Source organism: Camellia sinensis, chromosome 13 (assembly GCF_055761805.1).
Source record: "Camellia sinensis isolate YWXY chromosome 13, ASM5576180v1, whole genome shotgun sequence".
NCBI classification, from domain to species: domain Eukaryota; kingdom Viridiplantae; phylum Streptophyta; class Magnoliopsida; order Ericales; family Theaceae; genus Camellia; species Camellia sinensis.
The window spans coordinates 10924692-10947785 of NC_138973.1; the positions used below are offsets into that span (position 1 = coordinate 10924692).

General features: G+C 34.0%; 1 protein-coding gene across 1 annotated transcript; it reads left to right on the plus strand.

Annotated features, from left to right (window-relative positions):
- The first annotated feature begins 22070 nt into the window (after positions 1–22070).
- Positions 22071–23094, plus strand: LOC145805209 (uncharacterized). The gene is made up of 2 exons (XM_082900273.1): positions 22071–22572; positions 22739–23094. The coding sequence occupies exons 1-2, from the start codon at positions 22071–22073 to the stop codon at positions 23092–23094; spliced, it is 858 nt and encodes a 285-aa protein (XP_082756399.1).

Consider the following 23094-nt stretch of genomic DNA (forward strand, 5'->3'; position numbering starts at 1 on the left):
AAATTAATTTGCAAGCTTGCATATATCTTCAATTTTGAACGAACTGTAATCATCCCTAGGATCTAAAGCAGAACTAAGAATAAGAAACTCCATCACATCTTCTTTGAATCTGTTGTTCAATTCTTGCAATTGAGAATCACATATAATTGTAAAAATATCAACTCGAAAATGATGCTCAATAGTAATGTGATCTCTTTGGTGACAAGCACGACCTCTACCAGATGTGTAACGAGCACTCATACTAGGAATATCTATGTCATATTTTCCATAAAATAATTGAACATTCTCCAACAAAGAAATCCATCAATCTTCTCTATATTTTTGAACAAGTGCTTTTGTAGTTGACACTAGATGCATTGCATTCAATATATCTTGGGATTTACGTTGCAAAGCTTGGCAAAGATCATTAGTAGTCCCCATAATATCTCTCATAAGATGTAAGATAAACACAAACTCAAAAGATGTAGTATTATCATAAACTCCATCTACATCCGCATGTTGAGTAGAGGTGGCTCCATCATTGATGACATTACTTAAGACTGAACAAGTTACACCAAACATATTTATCAAACTAGAAATAGATCCCAAGTGAGAACCCCATCGAATATCTCCAGCCCGTTTCAATGTCCCAACTTGATTTTTGCCTTTACTAGTTTCAACTTCATCAATGGCAAGTTTTGCTACAATTTCTTCAGCTTGAGCAACTTTTAACTGATCATGCCTTTTACAAGAAGAGCCACATAGATTAACTATGAGAGCTAGATAAGCAAAAAATTGGGCAACGGGTATAACCTCTCTTGCTGTCGCTACCAATGCTAATTGGAGTCGATGAGCAAAGTAATGAACATAATACGCAAAATGACAGTCATGAAGAAATAAGGCCTGCAACCCAGTCCACTCTCCACGCATATTACTAGCACCATCATACCCTTGACCACGAATATTTTGTACACTGAGATTATGACGAGATAGGACAATACATATTTCGTCTTTCAAAGTTACTGATGTTGTATCCGATAAATGAACTATGTCAAAAAAACGCTCCTTTATAAAAACATTTTTATCAACAAATCTTAGAACAATGGCCATTTGCTCCCTCTTTGATTCATCTTGAGCTTCATCTACTATAACCCAAAATTTTGCTTCATCAATCTCCTCGCGAATGAATCTTTGTATTTTGTCAAAGAAAATACTAAGAATCTCTTTTTGAATTCGATGCGAGTAGTATGAAGCATTTTGAGGAGCTTTGTGTAACACAATATTTGCCACATCCACATTATAAGATGCCAAGAGCTTTATCAATTCAATAACATTCCTATGATTATTAGAATCATGACCTTCATCACGACCTCTAAATGCACAAGCTTGAAATGCAAGCCATTTGACAGCATCTATTGTAGTCTTCAACCGCAAACGGTTTTTTGCAACTTGTTGAGAAGTTTGTTTCTCAACTATCTTCTCAATGTATTGCGCTTGATTTGTTAAATCACGACAAGATTTAACAGCAATTCTGTTTCTATGAATTAGGACCCTTTCCCATATGAGTTAAGAAAGCACAATTCTTTCCACTATTGACTTTGTTCCATGAAGAAAATCCATCAGAAATGAAAGCGCTAGAAGTAGTGCGCCCATTCGGTTTTGTAAAAAGATAGCAAGGAAGACAAAAAGCACAATGTTTGGTTGGAGAATATTCTATCCAATCTAGAAATAACTTGTACCAAGAAGCTAGAAAATGACATCCATTCTTCTCTTCAAAAGGATGGTTGTCAAGTTGGTATGGTCCAAATTTGATGTAAGCTCGTCGAATCTCATCACGTTGAGATATCAAATAATCCCAAATTTGTGGTCGTAGTCCTGGATCCCTTACCAAAGAAGATGCATCAACTTCTTTGGATTATATTCTACGCACTTTACAAGGACGTTATTCAGGAATTGAAGCTTCAACATTATCAGTGGAAGGTTTTGTAGTTGCATTAACTTCTGGGCGTGTTTGAGAAGAAAAAAAATAGCCCAATTTAGGCTAAAATTCACAAAAAGACAAAATAGGCTAAAATAGCTAATAAGACAAAATATCACATCAAACCCATAATCATTTCACTTTTTCTCTCACAAACATCACATCCAACCACAAAAAAATCCAATCATCTTCTCAAACACAAAAATTTTAGCCTACTAAAATAGCCAAAAACTAAAATAGCCTACTAAAATAGCCACTTCCCAAACGAGGCCTCTATATCTTGAGAGCCGCTTTTCTTAAAGAAAGAATCAATTTTTTTGTTCACCATAATTCACCTAACATTCAACTTAATTTTATTTAAGAACCTGAAATTTATTAAACAATTTTTGCTACTCACTAGGTAACAAGCACACTAACAATATAATTTAATCTAACAAACAAAGGACATGTCATTTTCAATGGGTAAACAATAAGAATCTTCAGAGTAATAGAATTTCTAACACTAACGAGGTGAATAGCATCCAAATTGAAGTGAATTGCAACGAAATTAAAGATATTTAAGCCTATTCATCTCTGAGAAATTAAAGATAATAATAATAATAAAGCAGCATATATCGAAATGAAGGAGATGGATTACGAAATCAAAATTGAAATGAAAACAAGAATAATGGAATAGCAGTACAATTAATTAGAACTTAAAACATTAAAATATTTAATTAAAACTTACAATATTAAAACTTACAATTACAATAGCAATACAGGGTGTTGGTTTCACTCAGAGATCCTGGATTTTTTCAGAATATGTTTTCTATGAATTTCCAAGTCTGCCGAATGAGTTCAACTTGATTACATTTTATACAAAAATAAAGAAAAGAAAAGCAACAATTCACTGATGAAAGCAGCTGGCAGTGCATGGGGTAAAGCAGATGCTGTCGGTTGCTTTCGGTGGATTGATTGACTAGATGAGCAGCTTTAAACAAAAGTTGACTGGGTGAATAGTGACGGTGAACAGTAAAAGTGAACAGTAACTGTTACTATTCATCACTTTCGGTGGAACACGTGAATAATGGAATCAATATAAATACAAATTGGCAGTTTTTCTCAAAAGAGTAGTGATTGAAGCTAATTTGTATCTATATGGAATCCAATGTTGATTATGCAAACGGATCTTGGGCATCTTGAAACTCTGGCCCTGAACATTGATCAGTTGATTCTTCAGAGGAATGGGCATGTTCTGATCCTTCTTCTGAATTGTCTGAATCGGTGGATTGGGTTTTAGCTTGATTCAAAAGTTAATGGGCTAACTGGATCATATCTTCTTTGGATGACTTGGATTTATTCTTGGACTTGGCTTTGGGCTGAGCAGGAGGTGAACTGGGCTTTACCTTTACTTTGGACTTTGATTTGGGCTTTGATTGGGCTGGTTGGTTAGCAACAGCTTTTGACTTTGATTTGGATGATTTGGGCTTGGAACCACTGGATGAGGGGCTTCCAAGGTTGACTGGAGGAAGGCTGGGTTGACTTCCTTGAGTAATTGCAGTAGTTGGGTTCTGCTGGGCTTTAGCAAGAGCAGGAGTTGGAGCATGCTAATCAGGCGGGAATTCTTCTTGAACAATTTCAAGAATTCTGGGCACATTGAATTTTACCCACCATTTGACTGTGTGTTGGCGAATGATGATGTTATCATCAATCCCATATTGCCATTTAAATATTCATGGAATTTTGTATTTGGATATGAAGATTACCAATAATGGAAATTGATGTTGATGAGCAGTAAATGGATAAACAGAGGCAAAATAATTAACTATTGCATGGAGATCATCAGGGAGGATATCTGAAATGGCGCCATAGTGAGTCCACCATCTCAGAAACCAGGTAGGTAATTCAGATTTAAATTTTTGATCAAATGAAATGAACCAAGAATGACTGAAGGTTTCATTTTGGTACAAGAAAATCTTGAACCAAGCATCAACATAATCATGGTAATTATATTGGATGGGATAACCGGGTACATCACGAAGCTGGTTAGGATTACCCCATTCAGCCATGGAAACAATGTTGTGAATACAAATTGAATGATATAGGATCTTGTAAGCATAGGTTCGATCCTGGATTGGTTTGATCAAAATTGAATGGTGATGGAGTAGAATGTCTTTGTAATATGAGAGGGCTTTCTCTGGATGTGAAAGGGTGAAATGGCATCCAGAGCCAAAATGGAATTTAGCAATGTCATTGATGGTTTGATTTTTTGGGTGACTGGGTTCTTTGTAGAACAGGTTAGTAACATGTGAATTGGTGTACTCAGATCGGGACGGTTTAATGGGGTTAACTGGGAATGGAGTAACGGAAACTGAATGGCTAGATGCAAAAGGATCGGCAGCCAATGCAGATGAGTAATCAGGACGATGGATGTTATCAAGAGTTTGGTAACGGTTAACCATTTCAAGTGAATGAGATTGGGTGATTGACGCCAACGGAGGAGGAACAATAAGTTGATTAGGTTTACTGGAGGATGAGGCCAAAGCCTTGGAGGGAGGCCTTGGACGAGACATCTGTTGAGAGAGAAACAATGGTTAGCAACCAGAAAGAAGATCTAAATAATCTTGATGACGATGTAAACAGTTGTAGTTGTGAGCAAGTAAATTGCGACGGGCTTGAATCTGATGGTAAATGATAAATTGGGCTCGTTTGGTGGTTGGTCGGGCTATTTTGAGACGGTGAATACGATAGGTAAGTTGTTTAATTTGGGTGTTGAAATAGGTAATTCGGGATTTATGGTAAGAAGTAAATGGTGCAGTCATCCCTTACCCCCCTGTAAAAATTCCCGGGTAAGAAAACCAGGTAGGGAATTTTGACAACCAGGGATATAAGTAATATCAAAATCAAAAATGCTTAAAATAGCTTGCCAACGGGCAAAAATTTGTTTACTATCAAGATTGTGAACATCTTTTTCTAAAATATATTTAGCAGATTTACAATCAATACGAAGTAAAAATTTTTGATTTAAAATATCATCTTGAAATTTTTGAATACATAAGACAGTAGATAAAATTTCTTTTTTAATAGTACTATAATTTAATTGTGCTTTATTCCAGACACCAGAATGATAGCGAACAATTTGTTCAGATGATTGAGGAGTGACTTTTTGAAGAAGAATGCCCCCACAACCAATATCAGAGGCATCAGTTTGAATGATTTTGAATGAATTTTCAGTAGGAATACCAAGACAAGGAAGAGACTTGACATATTGTTTGACCTGTTGAACAATAGAAGTATAGACAGAAGACCAAAGAGGAGGATTATCCTTTAACCTATCAAACAGCGGTTGACAGACTTTCCTAAGGTCTTGATAAAATTCAGCAATATAATTGAGGGAACCTAGAAACCTTTGTAATTGGGTTTTGTCGAGAATTTCATCAGGGAATTTGGACGCAAATTCAATGGGTCTACTAATGGGTAAAATAGTATTATGATGAATATCATAGCCTAAGAATCTAACTTTAGTTTGAAACAATTTAATTTTAGGAGCAGAGATAACAAGACCATGACTTTTAATGGTGTAAAAGAATGCAGTTAAATGTTTCCAATGTTCACTAATGGATTTGGAAAAAAATTAATATGTCATCAATGTAAACAATTGAAAAATGACTAAATGGGTTGAAAATGTTATTCATGATATTTTGAAATTCACTAGGAGCATTTTTTAATCCAAATGGCATGACATTCCATTCGTATTGGCCAAAGGGTGTATTAAATGCAGTTTTATATCTATCTTTCGGATGAATTTGAATTTGCCAAAACCCACTTTTTAGATCAAATTTACTGAAAATAACAGCTTGACTAAGTCTTTTAATCAAATCTTTTTTATTGGGAATAGGATATCGGATCCATTCTAGAACAACATTTAAGGGTTTATAATTGATAACTAGGCGAGGGACACCTCTTTCTAATTCAGCATTTTTATTAACATAAAAAGCAAGGCAAGACCATGGTGATTTACTTGGACTAATGATGCGATTATTTAATAATTCATTAATTTCTTTTTTACATAGTTCAAGTAATGCATGATTCATTTGAATTGGTCTAGATTTAGTAGGAATTTGTCGTTCATCAAAATTCTTAATATAAGGTAAAGTAACTACATGCTTTTTCCTATGCCAAAATGCAGTAGGTAAAGTAGAACAAACAGTTGATTCAAGTTTTAATTTGAAATCATTAATTTGAGAAATAAGAACTGGATTAGTTAATTGTTGGTCAATGCGTTTATAATTAATTTCTTCTTTAAGAAAATTTATATGTCGAGTTAAGCGACTAATGGTATGGGAAATAGAATAATCTTTTAATTGATTTAATTTCAATAGTTCAGGAGGAGATAAAAATTTAAATGTAACGGGTTGACCTAAAACATGTGTAGTTATTCCTGTACTAGATGTAGTAAATGGATATAGTAAATTTATAAAAGGGGAGCCTAAGATGATTTTATCAGTCATATTTGTAACTAAAACAAAGGAGGTTTTGAAACATACATTATCTTGGCAAACATGAACTTTAGGTAATTTATATTTGATATGCATTTTACTACCATTAGCAGAAGTTAATTTTTCTTAACATTTTTCATAGTATGTAGTAGGGAGTAAACCTTCTTCTATACAATTTAAATCAGCACCAGTATCAATTAAAGCAATTAATTCTAATTCAAAATCATTGATAATTATTTTAATTTTAGAATACCATTTTTGAATATAAAGTTTATTAATTAGACTTAACCGTTTTTCTTCAGGATTGTTGGATGGAGATTGGTGTGGTCGATTATCAAATATTAAATGATCAGGGTTAGGAGGATCAGAATCATGTTCAGAGTCATTTGGAGATTCTTGATCATTATTTTGGAAATTGTCGAGACTTTTATTAAGTTTTAGAGTAATAATTTCGTCTTCCAATTTTTTATCTTTATTTTGTAATTCTTTAATTGTTTGTTTAATGTGATTGATTTCTTGTTGTAAGTCTTGTAGTGTAACTTCTTTTTGTTTATTTTTAAATCTATCTAAGGTTTTGGATAAACTAATTATGGGTTTATCAAACTTAGGTTTATTGTCTGAATGAATTAATAATGATTTTAATTTATCAATATATATATTTTTTTAATTTAGGATCATCTAATTTACTAATTAATTCAATAAGAGCTGATTCTTCTTGAGTATTTTTTGTAAGAACAGTAATTTGTTGAACTGGTTTACAACAAACATCATTACATCCTATAGTAATATTGTTATCAGAATCATCACTAGGTGATTGGTAATCGGATGAAGTAGTGGGATGATCAGAAGAAGAGGAACTACTAATAGACTGATTTAATTGAAATATTTCATATAGTTGATTTTTGGAATTATCATCAATTTGAAGTTGATTAACTCGATCTTTTAATTTTTGTTTTTCTTTATATTTATTTGAATAATGACCTTTTTGACCACAGTTATAACAAGTAACATCTTTAGCAGATTTAGATTTTGGATGTGTTTTGGTCTTATAAGATTTCTTTTTAGGTTTAGTACAGAATTTATCATTGGATTTGGAAGGGGAATAATTCTTTTTATATTTACTAGAATATTTGTAGGAGGATTTATGTTTATGTTTGGAATATTTATGTGATTTCCTACGAGAGGGTGCAACAGGAGGTAAACCATATTGTTCACAGAAATTGCCTAATTCATATTTAGCTTTATGTTTATCTTTATTAGCTTTTTGACTAAGTTTAAGATCAATACACATTTTTAATCCTTCTTTTTGAATAGTGCTAATTATATCACCATATGTTAAATTATCATACTCAATAACACCAGTGGGTTGACTAAGAACATCTCTAATTTTGTGAGCAAATAAACTAAGTAATCCATTAATAAATTTTTCTTTCCAAAATGATTTAGTACAATCTTCTCTTAACATAACTCGAGAGGTAAATACATCCGTATACCATCTAAAATCACTTAAGGTTGGACAGGTAAGATTACTAAGTTGATTATGTATGCGAGAATATATATTTGTAGGGGTACCAATAAAATGCCGGACTATGGTATAGATTAATTGATTAATTCCGTCAGGGTGACAACATCCAATAGTTTCATCAAAAATAGGTAGACCATTTTCATCAGTTTGATTAGCATAAATGATTGAGTCACGTTGGTCTTCAGTAAGGTATTTTTCCCACCAAGATTTGAGCATTCCCGTGAAGCCAGAGGTAAGTAAGGAAACAATTTCAGGTTGAGAATATTGGGGATAATTACTGAGATAACTATTAGCTACCATAGATAAATGATTTAATTTTTGAAGGATCTGATCTTCACTAAGACCATCAATATTCCATTCATATAATTTTTTAGCAGAAACAGAAAATTGATTATTAAGATTAGTTTCTTCAAATTGGAGATCAGGTGGAGTAGGTCAAGAATACCAATTTTTGGTAGTCTGAGGATTAACTTTGGGATAATTAATTTTATTAAGAGCAGAAGATTGAAATTGTGGGGCTAATTGATCTAGTTCAGTATCAGTCGTTTCAGTGTCAGATTGATCCAAAACAGTATTGGTAATAGGTTGTTGATTTAAAACAGTAAGACCTTTATCTTTGAATGTAGAAGTATCATTGGGAGTTAACTTAGTAAATAAATGTTCAATGGCTTTGACAGTAGATTGATCATTAGTAATGAGGCTAGTTCGTTTAGAACGATGACTAGGGAGATTAAGTAAAGGTTGATCTAAGGGTTTAGTAGATTTGGCAGATTGGTCATCTAAAGTAGTTTCTAATTTATCTAATTGTTTCCCAATGGTTTTTAAACATTGATTAGTATAATTATTTTGTTCAATAATTTTTTTATCTCAGGGTCAGTGCCAGGTAATTTAAAAGGAGAGGCCGGAACTTCAGAACCGTGATGATCAATAATTATATTTTCTAATGGAGGATGATTAGAACTAACAGAAGTATTAGGAGAAGTTTTCCATTTATGTTTTGTAAGTGTGTTGATCTTTTTGTAATATTGATCCATATAGTCAAAGAAAGATAATTCAAAACCATATTGAACCATAAAGTCATACCATTTTCGAATTATTTTTGATTGTTGAGCAGAGTCATATTTAGCACGATAAGCGTGTCTTTTACTTTTATTTTCGTTGGATCTAAATTCAATAAGCAATTTATCTAAATCATGAGTAAAATCCTTTTTGATTGTCATGAGTTGAGGATTTACGGGTGGAATAAATTCTTCAAAATCAATTTGAGTTGGAGAAGTATTGGAAGCAATGTCTTCTTCTGGTAAATGTGTGGAAGTAGTATAAACAGGTTTACTAATCTGGGAAGTGGTAGAATTATCAATTCCTTTTAGTTTATTTGGGGAAGTTTGGTTAGTTTGACCAAGATGTATTTGGCTATTTTTTTGAAATAAAGGAGTGTTAAATATTTCATCTTCAGTTGTAATTTCAGTAGGGACACTAGATGTACTATGCCTAGAGGATTGACTTCGATTAAATTTAATTCGGACAGAACCATCATTGTATTGTTGAATATCTTGTATATCTTGAATTGAAGATTGTTGTTGATTGTGTTTATAAGTTTCATTAACAGTAACCCATTGATCAGGTAAATCTATATATTTCCATTCAATCATTTGGGGAATATTAATATTGGATTCACCACTACTACTGCTTTGGATTAATAAAGTTTTATCTTTGGAACTTTTATGTAAGGCATGAACATTTAAATTGGTTTGCATACATTTATAATGAACACGATAAATTAAAGCAATATTATGAACTTTTTCTAACATTTCAGTAAATGAACCATGTAATTGAATGTTTAATGTTAATGCTTTGAGAATATGTGGATCACGTAAACTAAGTGTAAAATCAGGAAAACAATTAAAATGTACCGGACCTTTATGAAATAAACAATTAAAATGTACTAAACCCATAATTAGTTTATCCAAAACCTTAGATAGATTTAAAAATAAACAAAAAGAAGTTACACTACAAGACTTACAACAAGAAATCAATCACATTAAACAAACAATTAAAGAATTACAAAATAAAGATAAAAAATTGGAAGACGAAATTATTACTCTAAAACTTAATAAAAGTCTCGACAATTTCCAAAATAATGATCAAGAATCTCCATGTAACGCCCTCAAAATAACAACATTAAACCCATCTGATAAGACATGCATTTACACATAAACTAACCACATTCCTTTATTCCTTAGAGTTCCATTACATAAGTATTACATGTTAACATCAAAGCAAAATGCCCTACGGGCTTACAGCTTTCCAAGTTAACACTTGGTTACAACAAAAGAGTACTAACTCGTTTACACATTAAGCCCTTGGCTTGAAGTTACATGTAATACATCAAAAGTTAAGCGACAAAAGTATGTCCGCCTCTAGCCTCCCAACTATGTCCTTGGAGGTGGCATGCTTCCTGCACCTGAAAATGATATTCCCATATAGGGTGAGCCACAGCCCAGTAGAAATACACTAAACCAACCATGAACAATGACTAAAAGATTAGCAATTGATAGATGGCCAACACTGATACAATCACATAAATCATATATTTATGTCAAACGACTTACAAGTCCCAATTACTTTTTATTTCCCCTTTTTCAACAGATAGACATATAAGCACTACCCACATGCTCAACAGATATGTATAACAACAATATCTACATTCTCAGATAAGCAAATAAGCTATATCCACATTCTACAACAGATATGTATAACAACAATATCCACAGATAAGCATATAAGCTGTATTCACACTTTACAAAGATAAGCATACAAGCTCTATCTTCACTTCTCTAGACAAGCATATGAGCTGTGTCTACGGAGTTCATCCCCTATCTTCTCCCAACGCTATCCGGTTTAGAGGTACATCCCCTATCTTCCCCTAAACCGCGGAGTACATCCCCTTTCTCCTCCTCTACACATAACGTATACAAACACAATGGTTCTATATACAATCACCCGATACATACAGTTAATGTATTCTATCAACTGTCAAGTTCCATGACATACTTCATTGATTAGTTTCAGTTTGCCTAATCATCATGCATTGTCTACAACAATCACGACTATCCTCCACCGATAGCCCAAAGCAGTTATTTCTAAACAGAAAATAAATGCACAAATGGATATTCAATCAACATTTCATTTCCTCATTTCTCCCAATTAATTATCCCAATTAATCAATAATGTAATTAGGTCATTATCCATAATTACCATTTCAACCCTTAGGTCCCATTTTCATCAATGATTTAACATTCATTCAATTTCTCTATGCCAAACATGCATCCAGGTTTATTATGAATAAAACCCCAACTTTTGTAAAATCACACAAAAGCCCCAAACTTTCACAAAATTACCAAACCAACCCAACATCTCAAAATACCAAAATTTAAAGACAAAATCCATAGAGAGGAGTAGGACATCCCTACCTCAAAGTTTGAGCCAAAAAGGAGATGAAGACTCAAAGATCAACTTGCTCCAAATCCAAACTTTTTTAGATTAAATCGAAGCTCTCAACGCCCTCTAACTTTTTAACAAAGGCCCTAGGCTAGAAACACACTCTAGGGAGATCAATTCTTAGAGAGAATATAAGTGTAGAGAGAGAGGGTCTCGGATTTAGGGTTTGATCAAAAGAAAATGTGAAAAAGTGATGTTTAAAATCGCTACTGTCCGCTGATATAAAACACGCTCGCTCGAGCGAAGACTTGGTCGCTCGAGTGACCAGACACAGAAAACTCTCGCTCGAGCCAAGAAGTTCTCGATCGAGCAAAGAAAAACCCAGACCGCTCGAGCGAAGGAAGCTCGCTCGAGCCAAGAAAGACAGCTCTCAGGTCCAGAACCAGGTGCAACCGCTCGCTCGAGCGAGCCACTCTGGCTCGACCCACCAAACACGAACCCCACTCTTGCTCGAGCGACCAACTCCTCGCTCGAGCGAAGGTCCAAAATTCTGGGCAGCAACACTAGGCTCCCGAACACAACCAACCTGTAACAAACCTGCCTAACACATCCTATAACTCAAATATGAAGAAAAAGGAATGTAAACACGATAATAACCAACTACCAACATCCACGGACACATGTCCGGATCACTGTACAACAAGGGTAAACCCGGGATCGCTATACTCCAAATGACTCTGAACATGATTCTGATCCTCCTAACCCTGATCATTTAATATTTGATAATCGACCACACCAATCTCCATCCAACAATCCTGAAGAAAAACGGTTAAGTCTAATTAATAAACTTTATATTCAAAAATGGTATTCTAAAATTAAAATAATTATCAATGATTTTGAATTAGAATTAATTGCTTTAATTGATACTGGTGCTGATTTAAATTGTATAGAAGAAGGTTTACTCCCTACTACATACTATGAAAAATGTTAAGAAAAATTAACTTCTGCTAATGGTAGTAAAATGCATATCAAATATAAATTACCTAAAGTTCATGTTTGCCAAGATAATGTATGTTTCAAAACCTCCTTTGTTTTAGTTACAAATATGACTGATAAAATCATCTTAGGCTCCCCTTTTATAAATTTACTATATCCATTTACTACATCTAGTACAGGAATAACTACACATGTTTTAGGTCAACCCGTTACATTTAAATTTTTATCTCCTCCTGAACTATTGAAATTAAATCAATTAAAAGATTATTCTATTTCCCATACCATTAGTCGCTTAACTCGACATATAAATTTTCTTAAAGAAGAAATTAATTATAAACGCATTGACCAACAATTAACTAATCCAGTTCTTATTTCTCAAATTAATGATTTCAAATTAAAACTTGAATCAACTGTTTGTTCTACTTTACCTACTGCATTTTGGCATAGGAAAAAGCATGTAGTTACTTTACCTTATATTAAGAATTTTGATGAACGACAAATTCCTACTAAATCTAGACCAATTCAAATGAATCATGCATTACTTGAACTATGTAAAAAAGAAATTAATGAATTATTAAATAATCGCATCATTAGTCCAAGTAAATCACCATGGTCTTGCCTTGCTTTTTATGTTAATAAAAATGCTGAATTAGAAAGAGGTGTCCCTCGCCTAGTTATCAATTATAAACCCTTAAATGTTGTTCTAGAATGGATCCGATATCCTATTCCCAATAAAAAAAGATTTGATTAAAAGACTTAGTCAAGCTGTTATTTTCAGTAAATTTGATCTAAAAAGTGGGTTTTGGCAAATTCAAATTCATCCGAAAGATAGATATAAAACTGCATTTAATACACCCTTTGGCCAATACGAATGGAATGTCATGCCATTTGGATTAAAAAATGCTCCTAGTGAATTTCAAAATATCATGAATAACATTTTCAACCCATTTAGTCATTTTTCAATTGTTTACATTGATGACATATTAATTTTTTTCCAAATCCATTAGTGAACATTGGAAACATTTAACTACATTCTTTTACACCATTAAAAGTCATGGTCTTGTTATCTCTGCTCCTAAAATTAAATTGTTTCAAACTAAAGTTAGATTCTTAGGCTATGATATTCATCATAATACTATTTTACCCATTAGTAGACCCATTGAATTTGCGTCCAAATTCCCTGATGAAATTCTCGACAAAACCCAATTACAAAGGTTTCTAGGTTCCCTCAATTATATTGCTGAATTTTATCAAGACCTTAGGAAAGTCTGTCAACCGCTGTTTGATAGGTTAAAGGATAATCCTCCTGTTTGGTCTTCTGTCCATACTTCTATTGTTCAACAGGTCAAACAATATGTCAAGTCTCTTCCTTGTCTTGGTATTTCTACTGAAAATTCATTCAAAATCATTCAAACTGATGCCTCTGATATTGGTTGTGGGGGCATTCTTCTTCAAAAAGTCACTCCTCAATCATCTGAACAAATTGTTCGCTATCATTCTGGTGTCTGGAATAAAGCACAATTAAATTATAGTACTATTAAAAAAGAAATTTTATCTACTGTCTTATGTATTCAAAAATTTCAAGATGATATTTTAAATCAAAAATTTTTACTTCGTATTGATTGTAAATTTGCTAAATATATTTTAGAAAAAGATGTTCACAATCTTGCTAGTAAACAAATTTTTGCCCGTTGGCAAGCTATTTTAAGCATTTTTGATTTTGATATTACTTATATCCCTGGTTGTCAAAATTCCCTACCTGATTTTCTTACCCGGGAATTTTTACAGGAGGGTAAGGGATGACTGCACCATTTACTTCTTACCATAAATCCCGAATTACCTATTTCAACACCCAAATTAAACAACTTACCTATCGTATTCACCGTCTCAAAATAGCCCGACCAACCACCAAACGAGCCCAATTTATCATTTACCATCAGATTCAAGCCCGTCACAATTTACTTGCTCACAACTACAACTGTTTACATCGTCATCAAGATTATTTAGATCTTCTTTCTGGTTGCTAACCATTGTTTCTCTCTCAACAGATGTCTCGTCCAAGGCCTCCCTCCAAGGCTTTGGCCTCATCCTCCAGTAAACCTAATCAACTTATTGTTCCTCCTCCGTTGGCGTCAATCACCCAATCTCATTCACTTGAAATGGTTAACCGTTACCAAACTCTTGATAACATCCATCGTCCTGATTACTCATCTGCATTGGCTGCCGATCCTTTTGCATCTAGCCATTCAGTTTCCGTTACTCCATTCCCAGTTAACCCCATTAAACCGTCCCGATCTGAGTACACCAATTCACATGTTACTAACCTGTTCTACAAAGAACCCAGTCACCCAAAAAATCAAACCATCAATGACATTGCTAAATTCCATTTTGGCTCTGGATGCCATTTCACCCTTTCACATCCAGAGAAAGCCCTCTCATATTACAAAGACATTCTACTCCATCACCATTCAATTTTGATCAAACCAATCCAGGATCGAACCTATGCTTACAAGATCCTATATCATTCAATTTGTATTCACAACATTGTTTCCATGGCTGAATGGGGTAATCCTAACCAGCTTCGTGATGTACCCGGTTATCCCATCCAATATAATTACCATGATTATGTTGATGCTTGGTTCAAGATTTTCTTGTACCAAAATGAAACCTTCAGTCATTCTTGGTTCATTTCATTTGATCAAAAATTTAAATCTGAATTACCTACCTGGTTTCTGAGATGGTGGACTCACTATGGCGCCATTTCAGATATCCTCCCTGATGATCTCCATGCAATAGTTAATTATTTTGCCTCTGTTTATCCATTTACTGCTCATCAACGTCAATTTCCATTATTGGTAATCTTCATATCCAAATACAAAATTCCATGGATATTTAAATGGCAATATGGGATTGATGATAACATCATCATTCGCCAACACACAGTCAAATGGTGGGTAAAATTCAATGTGCCCAGAATTCTTGAAATTGTTCAAGAAGAATTCCCGCCTGATCAGCATGCTCCAACTCCTGCTCTTGCTAAAGCCCAGCAGAACCCAACTGCTGCAATTACTCAAGGAAGTCAACCCAGCCTTCCTCCAGTCAACCTTGGAAGCCCCTCATCCAGTGGTTCCAAGCCCAAATCATCCAAATCAAAGTCAAAAGCTGTTGCTGACCAACCAGCCCAATCAAAGCCCAAATCAAAGTCCAAAGTAAAGGCAAAGCCCAGTTCACCTCCTGCTCAGCCCAAAGCCAAGTCCAAGAATAAATCCAAGTCATCCAAAGAAGATATGATCCAGTTAGCCCATTAACTTTTGAATCAAGCTAAAACCCAATCCACCGATTCAGACAATTCAGAAGAAGGATCAGAACATGCCCATTCCTCTGAAGAATCAACTAATCAATGTTCAGGGCCAGAGTTTCAAGATGCCCAGGATCCGTTTGCATAATCAACATTGGATTCCATATAGATACAAATTAGCTTCAATCACTACTCTTTTGAGAAAAGCTGCCAATTTGTATTTATATTGATTCCATTATTCACGTGTTCCACCGAAAGTGATGAATAGTAACAGTTACTGTTCACTTTTACTGTTCACCGTCACTATTCACCCAGTCAACTTTTGTTTAAAGCTGCTCATCTAGTCAATCAATCCACCGAAAGCAACCGACAGCATCTGCTTTACCCCATGCGCTGCCAGCTGCTTTCATCAGTGAATTGTTGCTTTTCTTTTCTTTATTTTTGTATAAAATGTAATCAAGTTGAACTCATTCGGCAGACTTGGAAATTCATAGAAAACATATTCTGAAAAAATCTAGGATCTCTGAGTGAAACCAACACCCTGTATTGCTATTGTAATTGTAAGTTTTAATATTGTAAGTTTTAATTAAATATTTTAATGTTTTAAGTTCTAATTAATTGTACTGCTATTCCATTATTCTTGTTTTCATTTCGATTTTGATTTCGTAATCCATCTCCTTCATTTCGATATATGCTGCTTCCATTATTCTTGTTTTCATTTCGATTTTGATTTCGTAATCCATCTCTTTCATTTCGATATATATTATTATTATTATTATTATTTAAGCCTACAGTAAATGTTTGGTTTTGCAACCAAAGCAAGAGAAGATTTCTTTCAGAGAAAACAAGTCTATTATAATTCAAAATTGATGCGTTTTGAACTCAACATGGATCAATTATATATACAGTAATATTACATACGCAGAATTTTCTATAAAAAAGATATGTACCATTGAAATTCTAATTATATATAATCTACAAAAAAGATATGTACCATTGATATTAATTATATATGCATAAGCAATCTGCAATTAATTCTACTACATTCAAATCTCTATGTATAGATATGTAAAAATTATACAGTTGTTATAAATGTATATAGGATTGAATTGCATACCCAGAATAGTGTTTCAATGGAAGGTAGAATCCAGGAAGGCTTGTTATTAGAGAAACCTCTAGTGTTGCTTCAATGATAATCCCAAAACTCAGAGAGAGAGAGAGAGTAAAGTGGTGGAGAACGGGCTTAGAGAATTAGGTTAATGAGAATTTGGGGATCTTTTCAACTCAAGTATGGGCGTGAGTTTTATTTTTTTATCTTTTCAACTCAATAAAGTGGTGGAAGGCGTGAGTTTTATTTTTTTATTTTATTTTATTTATTTATAACCAAACAACTAAAAAATTTAGACCTTGATCAGATAAAAAAGACTTTAACATATTAATAAATAAATTCTCAATTATTTTAACATTATTAAATTTAAAATAAAAAGTAATCATACTTAAAAAAATAAATTATTATTATTATTATTATTATTTTTAGTATTTATCAACAAAAAAATAATTAAATTTTTTAATTTTAAAATAGAAAATTTAGGGGGTGGCGGTTCTTAAAATTTTTGCAAAACTTTTGGGGTGGCGAACCTATATAATTTTAATACTATATCTAGGGAGTTTTTTCAAAACTTTGGGGGGGGGGGGCGGTCGCCGCTGCCAGCCCCCCCCCTCGGTCCATCCCTGGTTGTACATATAGAATTCCTGTTACATTAACATCATTCGTTGTAAATAGGAGGTTCACAATGCTTACTGAATCAGCATCTCACATCACACACTTGCGAATGAACCAAATTCTTAACTACCACATGACAACGCGGCATTGCATTAACAACTCCAACCTAATGCACAACACTTTCTTACCATACAAACAAAACATCACAAATATATAATGTCCATAGTCATAGAAATTCATACATTATGTTAACACCATTCGTTGAAAATAATAGGCTGACAATAATTATTAAATCATCATTTCTCATTATACAACTGATAACGAACAAAATGACTCACTATCACATGAATACGCGTCGTTGCATAAACAACACCAATTTGGTTCACCCACTCACTTACCACACAAACAGAATAACATCACAAACAGATGATGCCCATAGTCACAGAAATTCATACGTGATCCTTTCCAAAAATAATATTTTTAGTAACTACGACGTATTGTCCATTTGCAGTTCGACATAACGTCATTACCACAGCACCATAAACAGGCAATTTGCCTAATTAAATAGCAAAAAAAATAATCTTAACACAATTTCTTGCTTTATGTTCGGCCACGTCAAAAACAGATTAATCATTGCAAAAAAAATATAGTTCAAACAAAACATAAAACCCAATTCAAACTTGCTGGGGGGATATGGGTGCTTGGGGGGAGGGGGGGAGGGGGACGGAACATATCATGATTTCCTAGCTCGTAGTCCTTTCTTTACGTCGTTTATAAACATCATAGCCATCGCCGCACGCATACAGGAACCTCGTGTCCTTACATCAGACACCTTACTGGAGGTCTGCTATCGAGCGTTTACTGCCACAGTTAGAAGGTAATGTTCATTAGAATTGTGTGGCAACACGTGCTGCGAAAACATGTTCAGCAATAACAAAATAGGCATGACAATAAGCATACCAAATCAAAATGCAACAATATGTATAGTGCATGACCAATAAATGCTACCCAAATGTATGAAACAATCACATTATAACATATATCAACAAGGGTGGCAGTTTAAGTAAATCATAAACGAACATCAAGTCTAATGTTCCCCACTGTATGGTAAATGTACATTAATCCACCAATCTAAACCACACCAAAACTCATGTGTAATTTATGAATGGATTGATAAGTAAAAAACCATCACTCACTCCCTTGTTACCACTTTGACAGTGAATATCACAAACAAATTGACCTCACATTAACGACAACATTAATGTGGTCATACTAGATAAATAGTACTACCAACCTCCGATGTTAACAATGCCTCTGCTTCCCAATACTAGGTAACAAACCACTCAGAAAAATGCAAACCACCATAAAACAGGACGATGTAAATCTTTACCCAAATTATCATATTGGTCGGCATTACAGTACGTCGTACCATTTGCAAATAATCAAACATATTGCCTGTGTTGACAATATTACAAACAAAGTATCGTTGATCCGTGTACAGTAACAAATACATCACAGTTTCTAAATGAAACACTAATAAATCACACACATTCATGTCAAAACGTAACACAATGCATTTTTCCCAGACGAACACGCCTACCACATTTGAACATATACACATCAAGCCATCACCCACCACATTTGATGTTCCCAGATCAACGCAGCCAAAATGTCACCCAAACATGTGATTGTTTACCATTTTAGAGGTAAGATTAACATCCAGTCTATACATCAACATCCACACAAATAAAAAATTGAAACCCAAACCCATCGGTGCGGAATTCCGATGACAATGTAGACATTTCTATAGCCTATTGAATTTATGGAAAACATGATTTTCATTTCACATGATTGTAATTTATGCCCTAATCGCACATCGTGATAAACATCAGACACAAATACTATATTCAAAATCTATATACAAATACAACACACGACAATCAAAAATCAAAGACATAATCTCTATAACATCAACAATTAAATTGGCAAATGAAACACACTTCAAGGTTCATTTTCATCATTAGTAGCTCCGATAACATTTGAATCGGGGGTAAGGGATGCACAACGTTACATTACCATAATTACAATCACAAACTGATATGCCCAATACATGACTTCACCCCCGGTTCAATTATAACCCCACTAAACTAGTAACATCAAACAACGAATAGGCCAAATAACAACCCCTACACACCCATTACATACAGCCACACACTCAATACATGCTCCAACATTGCCAAACACTACCCATTACAATGATGATGTACTATAAAATAGGGAAATGAAACATCACAAACCACATACCTGACACCATTGTTCACCAACATAGTCAGAGCAACCGATGAGGGGTGGATGTGAAATCGACGCCGCCGGAGTGCCGCCACTAACGTCAACCAATACCCCACAATCGCACTGGTCCAAATGCTCTCGATGATCCGATGTTAGTGTAGACTAAGAGAATTTTTCGTATTTCTAGGGTTTTAGAATCAAACTAAATGTTATTTGGGGCAACTATGACTGTTGAGTTAACATTACCATAAACGTTGCAATACAACCAATGGCGTGTTACTCAGCACACTAGCATTGCAACCCAAGAAATTGCCATGTTGATCTCTTCCAGATTAGTCGGATGTGAGGAAAAACCAAAAAACCTCTACAGTATGCTTTTTGGACAACAATGTAAATTCAGCATCAGCAAAACACCCTTTTTACCCCTAACTTATATAAACATATGGGTCAACGATGTACATAAATGTCTTTTACATTGGCATGGGACTTATTGGTCTACAAGAATAAAAGGTAGGACTAAATGGTTCATAAGATTGAAACTTGGGATTTATTGGTGCTTTGCCCAAGAGTTAATTTGATATATGACTAAAAACTTAAAGAGACGATGTGTAATTTTTAAAATTATAGAGAATAATTATATTTTAAACAAACCTAAAAAAATGTTCAAATCTAAAAGAAAATAAACCTGAAATAATGTGTTTGTAATTTTTATTTATAAATTATTATTACACAAATGTACTATTTATAATTAACTATTATTTATATTTATATTTTTTAAATATATAAATAATATATTTATCTTATTCTTTATACATATTTTTATATTATTTAATATATAAATATTAAATATTAAATGAGCCAGCTAACGAGCCAAGTTTTGGAATATTTGGGCTTGTTTATTAAAAATTTAACGAGTTCGTGCTCGAATTCAAATTTAAAAAAAAAAATTAACGAACAGAATTCGAACGAGCTTTTATCAAACCAAACTCGAACCTATTCACAAACGATTTTGTTAATTTGCAACCTAAGTGTGGGAGAGAGGTGTGTATATATTATAATAATTTCACTGTGCTGCACGATATACAGAGGTGGGGGAGAGTTTGTCAACACTGATTCAGTGCTCTAATTTTGGAGTACTAATGCCAGCTCTAATGAGCTGCCAGTGAAAAAAAAAAAAACACAAAGGCCAAACTATCACATCAAGGTAGGACCCACAACAATGCCACCTCGTTAATGCAAGTTTAGAGCTACTATTTTAGTGGTCCCAAACATTATTCCAAAAATAATAAGAAAATAAATAATAATAATAATAATAATAATAATAATAATAATAATAAAAGGAATTAATTGGGCAGTCCATGTGGGTTCTGCCCACGCAGACCAGCACAATACCTTACAAAAAAAATATTTTTTATTTTATATATATACATATATTTTTTTTGGGACACCTATATTTGTGTGCATGAATATTCAAATCAAATCATAAAATCTATTTATATTTTGACCTCAATTTTATTTTATTTTATGGAATATTTACCAATAAATCCTATCTCACAAACTGTTAAACCAATTACTCCCAACTTTATTCTTTTGTTCCGGTAAGTCCTACTGGTGGGGAGCTTTGTTTCTTTTTGATCCTATTTTCTATATTTGGCGTTACTGTGTGGACGATTGTACCTTTTTTGTTATTTTTGGATCGTGTGTTGCGGGATCATGTCATTCTGTGGCTTATGTGAATATCACATTTGGTAATTTCAATGCTACGTGTATAAACGTTTCAACCATTGGACTTACAGTTTTGAGTGGTGTGGGTGGGTGATTTGTGGCGACTGTGTGACGGACTGATACAGATAGCATATCCAAAGTCGATACGCCGTTGGTACAAAGGTATGTCTTCTTTTTTAGATAGTATTTATGTTTGATATTGTTGGGGTTTTGTATGTATTGGTGGAAGGGGGTGCCGTACAACGAGTGGGGTGGGGGGTTATGTGGTGTATTTTTTGGGGTTGTTTTCTATTTTACAAAGGTATGTCTTGTTTTTTGAATATTTTTTGCTGTGGGTGTGTGTTGTATTGTTTTGTGGTGTTTGTCAATTTTGTTTTGGGTTTTTCTGGTCCTGATGAAGCACGTGTTAATCTTGTTAGGGGGATGGACACACATATTATGTTAATTTGTTGTTATGAAAATGTTAATGTCACAATTAATTTGCAAGCTCCATTTCGTTTCGATGACATGGTCAGTTATGCATGCAAAAAGTTTCCTGGGTTAACACCGGCCCAAGTGTGTTTGTTCTTCAAGATGCCAGGTTATAATAATTTCATATTACATAATGATGTCGATGTGGAAAACATGGTATCTCTTGCATGGTCTTCCGTCTGCAATACATCGATGTTATTATTCAGGTACGAGAGTCACGTGACGATGACAATGTTGACACCCCTAAAAACCCTAGGGCTAGTTCCAATCTATTATCTGATGTTATTTGTGAACGGGTACATGATAAACTGCTCATGTGGCCTACCGATGTTGTGTATGACTTGAAAGAAGATTACAAATTGGAGGTTAGTTACCGAGTTGCATGGTTAGGTGTTGAAAAAGCTCGTGGTGAGATGTTTGGTGCACACTCCATTTCATTTGACCAACTACGCTGGTACAATAGCGTAGTGATGGAAAACAATCCTGGGAGTTACATCAACATTGAATATGATGAACAAAACTACCGTTTCATACGGTATTTGATATCATTCGAAGCATGCATCGACGGGCTCAACCATTGTCGCCCATTGCTTTTCTTGGAAGGGGCTTTTCTAAAAAGGAAATTCAAGGGGAACTTACTGGCTACAACTACGAAGGATGGCAACCAAGGTATTATTATGTGGTAATTCTTTATATATTATATTTATGTAGTGCAATTGTAATTAAATTGTTACAAGCAAGGACACTTTGTTTTCCACATCAGCGTGACCGTCATAACACTTGTTCATATATATTGTTCACAGATTGTTTGCTCGACTAACAAGTACAATTGCAGGTTTATTCCCTGTAACCATTGCGATTGTTGATTCAGAAAACACCACAAATTGGGCTTGGTTTTTGGGACACCTCACAAACATGCTAAATGGGCAAAGGACACTTACATTTGTCTCAGATCGACATGTGGGCTTACTAGAATCGATACCCATCATATTTCCCACAGCCAAGCATGTGTTTTGCTTACAACATTTGCAACGTAACTTGCAAGACAAGTTACGTTACGTGAATAGTTCATATCGATCTGGGATATTGGCTAAATTCCGTGCTTACATGTACGCACCGACTATGGCTGCATTCAACCACAGTCTGGAAGAGTTCATAAATGTAGACATAAGGTTGTGCTTGCTTTCTTAA

What these genes read in the sequence shown, in the direction of transcription:
- LOC145805209 (XM_082900273.1), top strand. Translation starts at nt 22,071, where the DNA reads ATGGTCTTCCGTCTGCAATACATCGATGTTATTATTCAGGTACGAGAG. An exon ending in TACGAAGGATGGCAACCAAG is followed by an intron (nt 22,573 to 22,738) that starts GTATTATTATGT and finishes GTACAATTGCAG; the next exon opens with GTTTATTCCCTGTAACCATT.